This window comes from Oryzias melastigma, linkage group LG3 (genome assembly GCF_002922805.2).
Source record: "Oryzias melastigma strain HK-1 linkage group LG3, ASM292280v2, whole genome shotgun sequence".
NCBI classification, from domain to species: domain Eukaryota; kingdom Metazoa; phylum Chordata; class Actinopteri; order Beloniformes; family Adrianichthyidae; genus Oryzias; species Oryzias melastigma.
In genome coordinates, this window is record NC_050514.1 from 9,315,415 (window position 1) to 9,324,892 (window position 9,478).

Consider the following 9,478-nt stretch of genomic DNA (forward strand, 5'->3'; position numbering starts at 1 on the left):
ACTTTCATTTCATGTTTGGTTGTTTGAGATACAAATAATATGAAAAAAACACGCGTCAGATGATCGAGAAAGAAAGTGAAAGAGAAAAATGTAATTGGTTAAATACAAAAGATACTTTTAATGCAGGAGTTTGCAATAAGGCAAAACATTTGTAACACATATAGGAAAAACGAATACTTGTTTTATATAAAGACATCAATCCCCCAACGAATTCTCAAATTTGTCATGACAATGTTCTGATGATGGCAACCAGCCCTGGTCTCTAATATTTCTTTAAATGAAAGTACAATAAATACGTAAAGTCCACTTTTTTGTATCTTCATTAATCTTTTTAAAATTAAAGTGCTTAGTAGTGAACTCACGGGTCCTTCATTTCCATAAAAGTGACTTGTTATAATAATGTGTCACACTTTCTTCAATTATTAAAAAAAAGAACAGTATTGTCACATTGGTTGTTAGTAGTTTGAAAACATCAAAGTTCAATTTAAAGTCGTTTTATTAATAAACTCCACTGAACATTTGTGTTGCCTAACAGGAAAGTGATTGGTATAGCTAACCATTGCATCAAAATAAATCCATTGAAATTGTATGAAGAAAAAAAATCCACTGCTGCATGAAGACATTTATCTTTTTTTGACATATTGACATATAACATGATCTTCCTCTGTTGAAATTGATCAAAAAAGAAAACATTAATAATGGCCATCGATAATAGTTGTTGGCAGATTGTCTCCTCTGTGTGATCAAACAAACCAAAGAAACCTAATGTCATGACTTTCTTTCTCCACTAGGTGTCACACTCTGTTCAGTTATCCTGTTTGCCTCCAAAGTAGATTAATTGGTTAAAATGTAAAGTAACCTTACAGTGATATTAGTTTTAACCATTTGCAATTTTCATCACACTTTTTTCCATTAAAATTTACATTGGAGTGTTTTAAATTTGGGAAACCTGCATGTTATGTTTAGTTTATGTGTTCCACCTTAAGAAAGAAAGAGATGTTCCACCTTAACAAAGAAATGTCATTGTTGATAAAGTTTGTTCAAGTTAGTGAGGTCACTTCCTGAAAAGGTTAAGAAGAGAAGGCTAAGAGAGACACATGGTTCAGAGGTTCTCATCATCCAATGCCATCTGCATTTAAGATAGACAAACAAATGTCGTAAGTGTGATTTATTGTTTCATTTCATGCTACTTTTTAGGTATTGTTAATTATTTCAAGGCATTCTCAATCTGTACATTGATTTTTTCTGTTTTCTTTGTATTTTAGTTTTTACTCCCTGTTCACTGAAAGAGTCCAGTAAAACGACTAAACTTTACTTCGACGACTCATCTGATTCTTTGAAAGGAGTTAAGCTTGGTGTTAAGTCTGCGGATTTGCATGTCCTGACGAGAGCACTACAGTAAAAAGACATTTCATGGAAGCAAAAACAAGATGGCATCCAAGGGCTCAAAATCATCTGTGAGTGGAAAATCTTCAGTGTCTTCGGCTAGCACAGTAGGGCGTGCACGAGCAAAGGCTGAAGCAGCAAAAATAAGAGCTGAATATGCCACTAAACAAAAAGAATTAAAGCTGGAAGCAGCCAATATGGAGTTTGAAGCAACAAAAAAAGAAGCAGAACTACAGTTGGAAAAAATAAAACTGCAAGCAGAAATGGAAGTATTGAATTTACAATGTGAAGCTGAAGTGACTGCACGTGAGGCACAAGTTTTAGAAATGGCTGAAGAACTACAAGTTGTTGATGAAGCATCTTCGACAGAGCATCACGACAGAATGAAACGCACAGGTGAATATGTCCGTTCACAAAATACTCTTAAAGGAAGTGCTTCGACAATACATCTACCTCATGCATGTCAACCACATATGGACAATGAGAAATGCAGTTTCGTTGTTGAGATCAAGAAGGACAAATCTATAAACTGTTCACAAGAAGGCGTTAAACGCGCTTTTGAAGAAAAAGATGAAACTAATCAACCTTCCAACACAAGAATTGAGATGAAAACCAAAAGAGAAGATATCAGAAAACCAGAAAGAAATGAGGATCGAAACTTTCAACCATACTCTCCGAGGTGGTTAAATGTGCATGCTCAGCCTTTTCCTCCACCCCCAAGTAAGGATCCTGCAGCTTTTCCAACACCTGCAACAGAACCCTTAGCACAGTACTTAGCGAGGAGAGATCTCACCAACTCAGGACTGTACCAGTTTGATGACAAACCAGAAAACTACAGAGGATGGTATGCATCCTTTTGTAGTGTAACCAGCGACATTCAGCTAAGTGCTGTACAACAACTGGACCTAATGATCAAATGGCTTGGAAAAGAATCTCGAGAATATGTGAAACGCATCAGAGGAGTTTATGCTAACAATCCAGCCGCAGCACTAACAAAAGCATGGGAACGACTGGAAGAGTGTTACGGGGCTCCAGAAGTTATAGAGAGGTCACTCTTTGAGCGTCTTGAGACATTTCCTTATCTCAACCCGAGAGATAACATTAAGCTTCGTGAATATGGGGACTTGCTAACAGAAATACTTGGCTTCAAGGAGGATGGCTATCTCATTGGACTGTCTTATTTAGATACGTCTCGTGGTATTTTGCCACTAGTGGGCAAGTTACCATATAACCTCCAAGAGAAATGGCTTTCTGCTGGGTCAAGATATGAAGAAGACAACAACGGACATTTCCCCCCTTCCTGGTACTTCTGCGAATTTGTGTGCTATGAAGCAAAGAAGCGAAATGATCCAAGCTTCATAAACCAAAAAAATGTCGCTGCCTTTTCAAAACAAGAGAGAACAACCTTCAGAAAAAACGACAGAACCTTCACAGTACAGAAGACAGACTTCTCTTTACCACAACCCATAAAAACAACTGGTGTTGACCCAAATGTAATATGCCCCTTACACAACAAACCACACTCACTTCAAAGTTGTAAAGCCTTCCGGAACGAACCAATAGAAGAACGAAAAATCTTTCTCAAGAAAAACGGCATATGTTTTAAATGTTGTGCTTCAACTCTATATCTGGCCAAGGACTGTAGGACATCTGTAAGGTGCCAGGTGTGCGACAGTACCTACCACGTTACGACCATGCATCCGGGAACACAACCACCAAAGGCTCTCCCACCACCTAAGTTGGACGGCGAGGAGGACGTAACCGTTAATCCAGATCCAACGGAGATAAGTTCGAACTGCACTGAAGTCTGTGGCAAAGGACAGTTCAGTCGCTCATGTGCAAAAATATGCCTTGCAAAAATATATCCGCAAGATGCGGTCCACAAGATCGTAAAGGCATATGTAGTAATAGACAACCAGAGCAACCGGTCATTAGCAAGACCAGAGTTCTTTAGTTTGTTTGGAATCGAAAGTGAGCCATCTTCATACCTCCTGAAGACCTGTTCAGGTTTGGAAGAAACATCAGGAAGAAAAGCAGAAGGATTTTTTATTGAATCCATTGATGGGAGAATTGCTATTCCTCTCCCACCACTCATTGAATGTAGCAACATCCCAAATAATCGGACAGAGATTCCAACTCCAAATGACGTAATCCATCAACCACATCTGCAACACCTTTCTAAACATCTACCAGAGTTGGACCCAGATGCAGAAATTCTCCTTCTTCTGGGACGAGACGCATTGAGGCTGCATAAAGTTAGGCAGCAGGTGAATGGACCACACAATGCTCCATTTGCTCAGCGTTTGGATCTTGGCTGGGTAGTAATTGGAGAAGTGTGTCTTGGAAATATTCACAAACCTGTCGTTAACACTTTCAAAACCACTGTTTTGGAAAACGGTCGCCACTCCATCTTTCAACCATGTACAAGTTACATGCAAGTAAAAGAGGCATTACCCAAGCTCCACCATGTCACCAAGGTAACAGAAGGATCGCTTGGTAAAACAGTGTTCAACAGAACAGATCAGGACAACAAACCTGCTCCATCGATCGAAGATGCAAAGTTTATGGAAAAAATGGATGCTGAGGTTCACAAGAACTGCGACAACACCTGGGTGGCACCACTGCCATTTAAAGAATCACGCACACGCCTTCCTAACAACAAAGAGCAGGCTGTTAACAGAGTCCTTTCTCTAAAGAAATTATTCAAACGAAACCCGAAGATGCAGGAACAATATTTCGCGTTTATGGACAAACTTCTTCAGAATGGACATGCCGAAGTGGCACCGCCTCTTGAGGACAATGAAGAATGCTGGTTCCTTCCCACATTTGGAGTATATCATTCTAAGAAACCAAACCAGATTAGAGTGGTATTCGATTCAAGTTCCCAATACCAAGGAATATGCCTCAATGATGTTCTACTAACTGGGCCAGATTTAAATAACACCTTGATTGGAGTCTTGCTTCGCTTTCGCAAGGAAAAAGTAGCTGTGTTGGCAGACATCCAGCAGATGTTCTACTGTTTTGAAGTTAGAGAGAGTCATCGCAACTTCCTCAGATTCCTGTGGTACAAAGAAAATGACATCAACAAAGAGATTGTTGAGTACCGGATGAAAGTCCACGTGTTTGGCAATAGTCCCTCGCCCGCTGTTGCCACCTACGGGCTGAGAAGAGCCATTCAAGAAGGCGCATCAAAGTATGGAAATGATACTGTTCAGTTTGTTGAAAGACATTTCTACGTTGATGATGGCCTTGTCTCTGTACCAACTGAAGACCAAGCAATAGACTTGCTGAAAAGGACACAGGCCTCTCTGGCAGAATCAAACATTCGCCTCCACAAGTTCATCTCCAACAGTCAAACTGTTCTAGAGGCCTTTTGCCAGGAAGACTGTGCCGTGGCAACCAAAGACTTAGACCTTACCGGAGAAACGGATACTATCCAGCGCAGTTTGGGCCTCCTATGGGAGATATCTACAGACACCTTCACGTTTTCCGTGTCTATGGAGTCAAAACCATTCACTCGACGTGGTGTATTGTCCACCGTGAACAGCATTTTTGACCCCATTGGACTATTGGCACCCGTGACAGTTTGTGGAAGAGCCCTTCTCAGAGAACTCACTGCTGACCTCTCAGACTGGGACACTCCCCTCGCAGACGAAAAACATGGCAAGTGGGACTTATGGTGTAAATCGCTTCAAGATCTCAAACAGTTGCACATACCGAGGACTTATATGGACATATCTTTAAGTAACAGCAAACATGTTGAGCTTGCCGTCTTCTCTGATGCTTCAACGAAAGCCATTGGAGCTGTTGCCTATTTAAAGGCGGTCTCAACTGATGATCACTCAGAGACTGGACTTATTATGGCCAAAGGAAGATTAGCACCCAAATCAGAACCTACGATTCCACGCTTGGAACTTTGTGCAGCCGTTTTAGCTACTGAGCTGGCGGACCTCATCCGAGACGAGATGGATGTAAAGCTTGACAATGTGAACTTCTACAGTGACAGCAAAGTAGTACTTGGATATATTCATAACGAAACCAAAAGATTCTACGTCTACGTCCATAACAGGATCCAGCGCATTCGACATTCATCCAAACCACAGCAATGGCACTACGTACCTTCCGAAGAAAATCCAGCAGACCACATTTCAAGATTTTTACCCCCTTCCCAACTAACGCAAACAAACTGGTTCTGTGGACCAGCATTTTTGCAAAAGACTGTGGACGAAGAAATCCATACATCAGAAGGATTTGAACTGATACAACCAGAAAGCGACACTGAAATCAGGCCAGAAGTCAAAACCTATAGTACACACTTGAAGACGAACTATCTGAATCCAGATCGCTTTCAGCGTTTTTCCAGCCTCCAGCCACTTCTTCGAGCTGTCGTCCGGCTGAGGCACATAGCAACATCCTTTAAGCACACAAGTGGAGGTGGTCCATGCAAAGGGTGGCACTGGTGTGAGAAGCCACGTTCACCTGAGGAAATGGACAAAGCCATGAATGTTATCCTTCAGAGCGAGCAAGGTTCTGCCTTCCCAAAAGAACTTTCAGCTCTTCATGCTCAAAAGCCTATTTCAAAAGACAGCTGCCTTCTAAACTTTTGTCCAGTGATTCGGAATAATTTGATCTGTGTTGGTGGTCGTCTGGATAATTCGGACTTAGAAACTCATGAACGACATCCCGTGATCCTGCCAAAGAATGGCCACATAGCCCTTCTGCTAACACGACACTACCATGTGCAAGTGAAACATCAAGGACGACACTTTACAGAAGGAGCCATTCGAGCAGCAGGGTACTGGATCTTGAGTGGCAAGAGGCTCATCTGCACAGTTATTCATAACTGTGTAACATGTAGGAAGCTTCGAGGCAAAGTGGAAGAACAGCGCATGGCAGACTTGCCTGTCGAACGCCTCCAAGTCTGTCCCCCATTTACTTATGTGGGACTGGACGTCTTTGGTCCATGGATGGTTGCTTCAAGAAGGACACGTGGGGGTCATGCTGAGAACAAAAGATGGGCGATTATGTTCAGCTGCTTGAGTTCTCGAGCAGTACACATTGAGCTCATCGAGTCTATGGATTCCTCAAGTTGTATAAATGCACTCAGGCGTTTCTTCGCCATGAGGGGACCAGCCAAGCAGTTGATGTCAGACTGTGGCACCAACTTCATTGGTGCGAGCAAAGAGCTTGGGATGGACAAAAACTCATTAGACTCAAAGGTTCAGAAATACCTCGACGGATGTGGATGTGTTTGGAAGTTTAATCCCCCTCATGCTTCGCACATGGGCGGCAGTTGGGAAAGGATGATTGGAGTTTCTCGGAGGATCTTGGACTCCCTGTTGCTCCAATCAAAAGTCCGGCTCACCCATGAGGTACTCTCTACACTAATGGCAGAAGTTGTTGCAATTATGAATGCACGGCCTCTGATACCAGTTTCTTCTGACCCGGACAACCCTCAAGTGCTTTCGCCATCCATACTTCTCACCCAAAAGTCAGGTGTTTCACCGCCTCTTGCCGACTTCTCAGAAAAGGACATGTTCACTAAGCAGTGGAGGCAAGTACAAGCCCTGGCAAATCAATTCTGGACGCGATGGCGCAAGGAATACCTGCCTTGCCTGCAAGGCAGACAAAAGTGGACAACCCTCCGAAAGGACTTAAAGGTTGGAGACGTGGTTCTCCTCAAAGACAAAGCAGCTGAACGCAACCATTGGCCTATGGCCAGAATAAAGAACACATTTCCTGGTTCAGATGGCCACATCAGACAAGTTGAGGTTAATACCATTGATCAAGGTCGTGTGAAGACATTTTCTAGACCCATTACTGAAGTTGTGTTACTTATTCCCAATGATGTTTAGATCCACTCATTCCTTTGTGATTTTACATTGGTAGTGACCTTTAACAAGGTCAGGCGAGGAGTGTTATGTTTAGTTTATGTGTTCCACCTTAAGAAAGAAAGAGATGTTCCACCTTAACAAAGAAATGTCATTGTTGATAAAGTTTGTTCAAGTTAGTGAGGTCACTTCCTGAAAAGGTTAAGAAGAGAAGGCTAAGAGAGACACATGGTTCAGAGGTTCTCATCATCCAATGCCATCTGCATTTAAGATAGACAAACAAATGTCGTAAGTGTGATTTATTGTTTCATTTCATGCTACTTTTTAGGTATTGTTAATTATTTCAAGGCATTCTCAATCTGTACATTGATTTTTTCTGTTTTCTTTGTATTTTAGTTTTTACTCCCTGTTCACTGAAAGAGTCCAGTAAAACGACTAAACTTTACTTCGACGACTCATCTGATTCTTTGAAAGGAGTTAAGCTTGGTGTTAAGTCTGCTGATTTGCATGTCCTGACGAGAGCACTACAATGATAATCAGTGAGTATTACATATCTGCTACATGATGTATGATTGATGTTACCGTTTACTAAAATAATGTTTGATGAGATTAATCAATAATCAACAAGAACGTCACTTTGCTATTCGGAATTACAAACAAAACCAAAACAACCGGATTACATAATTATGCAAAACAGTGAAATGAAGTAATTAAGTAGGGCTGGGATTATACAAGTTCACAATTTTCCCATTTTGTTTCAAGCAATCAATCAAACTCTACTGACTTTAGTTAATATCACAAAAAATGAATGAACCAAATATGACATAAGTGTGTTTTATTTTTTGTTTCTAATCAATGTATTTCATTATTTCTGTAATGTGTTTGAAAATATTTGTGTGTTTTATCCTGTATTTTTCAATCTATGCTTGAAATAAATCCATCAAATCAAATGAGCATCATCCACCTGTAGGTCTGAAGCTCCAAACAGATCTGACCTGATGGGGTTTCCATGATCATGAGAACAGAAATGATCCTAAAACAACAGCAGGAGTTGATGATCTGAAAGCAGCTGGGACCACAGTCACCAAGAAAACCACTGTGGTACTTTACACCTCAATGCTATCGAGTGTTGCTAAATACAAGCCAGAGAAAGCATCAGAGGTGCCAGTGTTAATATGGCCTAAGGCAGTATGGAAACAACCTGCTGGTTGAGGCGATGGTCATCTCCTCAATCTCAAGCTGAGAAGTTTTCTAAAATGGTTTGATTCACAAAGACATCTTTGTGAATCAAACAAGAAAAACAGGACTCATGAAAGTCAGCATGGGTCTTCTGAAGCCAACGTCAGATCTTAGTTTTTACTTTCTACAGAGGAGCTTCTAATGACTTCACATTCTAAGAAATGGGAACTGAAGAGGTAAAAATGTTTCCCGTGATCTGTACTGCTTTATTCATGTGGAGTTGTCCTTTGTGTTCCTCATAGGAGCACTGCCAGGCTGTACCACAGAGCTGTATGGCTCCAGATCGTTCTCACACTGGTCCACTCACAGCTCTCTTTTAGAAATCCAGTGAAATCTCATCCAACTTTCACTACCACCAACCCTTTCTGTCTAAGGACTCAATGTAAATGTGATGTTTTACTCACCAGTCCAGCCTGGCAGACACCGGCAGGCACCAGTCACCGGATCGCAGCCATTGGCGTTGATGCAGTCACATGTCTCTCTGCAGTTCAGGCCGTGAGATCCCTCCTTCCAGCAAACACAACACATCTCTGTAAGCAGCGAAATGTTCCTTACTAGACTCTAATCAAACTCTGTGTAGCTTAGATTAATCCTCACGAGACACGGAGTGTTGCAGCTTTCCTCCCTCCAGCCTGGAGAGCAGGTGCAGGTACCGTTGACCGGGTCACAGGCCGCCTCATTAAAGCACTCACAGGTCTGGTTGCAGCTCAGACCCCAGGTGCCACTGGAACACGGGATGGAGCAGTCCACGCCCTGCCAGCCTGAAGACACAAAGACGGAGTTTATTTTAAAGATGATCCCAAACTGCCAGCCTTTCAATAAATCAGCTTCTGCAGTACAAACTAAACTGTCAACCTTCCAGGAAAACTGCAGAGACAAGTTGATGTTGGAGGTCAAAAATTTGAAAGAAGGTTGTACCCCTTCCACTGTCCTTAGCTTGTTTACATTATAAGTGGGGTCATCTGGACCCCACAAGACAGTGCGCTGAACTTTTTTTTATCATTGATTTTTGAGTTTCACTA

The 9,478-nt window shown here is 41.7% G+C and overlaps 2 protein-coding genes across 4 annotated transcripts in view; one reads left to right on the plus strand and one right to left on the minus strand.

Moving 5' to 3' along the window:
* The window catches only part of LOC112140290 (multiple epidermal growth factor-like domains protein 11), a 131,640-nt gene that overhangs the window by 26,811 nt on the left and 95,351 nt on the right, over window positions 1-9,478 (minus strand). For both annotated transcript variants that reach the window (XM_024263200.2, XM_036217354.1), the window contains exons 13-14: window positions 9,054-9,217; window positions 8,861-8,963 (exon numbers count right to left, since the gene is read on the minus strand). In XM_024263200.2, the coding sequence (XP_024118968.1) occupies window positions 8,861-8,963; window positions 9,054-9,217 (267 nt within the window). The remainder of the gene's footprint in view (window positions 1-8,860; window positions 8,964-9,053; window positions 9,218-9,478) is intronic.
* LOC112140289 lies at window positions 962-7,662 on the plus strand. 2 transcript variants are annotated; one of them, XR_002918147.2, is made up of 2 exons: window positions 962-7,505; window positions 7,614-7,662. XR_002918147.2 is itself a non-coding variant. In XM_024263199.2 (2 exons), the coding sequence occupies exon 2, from the start codon at window positions 1,431-1,433 to the stop codon at window positions 7,239-7,241; it is 5,811 nt and encodes a 1,936-aa protein (XP_024118967.1). In that variant the 5' UTR covers window positions 962-1,157; window positions 1,266-1,430; the 3' UTR covers window positions 7,242-7,662. The 2 variants fall into 2 exon arrangements, 1 of the variants encoding a protein (XP_024118967.1); XM_024263199.2 differs by having other exon boundaries at window positions 962-1,157; window positions 1,266-7,662.

Bases quoted from the DNA above. Each gene is read 5' to 3' on its own strand.
- LOC112140289 (XM_024263199.2), top strand. From the start codon at position 1,431: ATGGCATCCAAGGGCTCAAAATCATCTGTGAGTGGAAAATCTTCAGTG.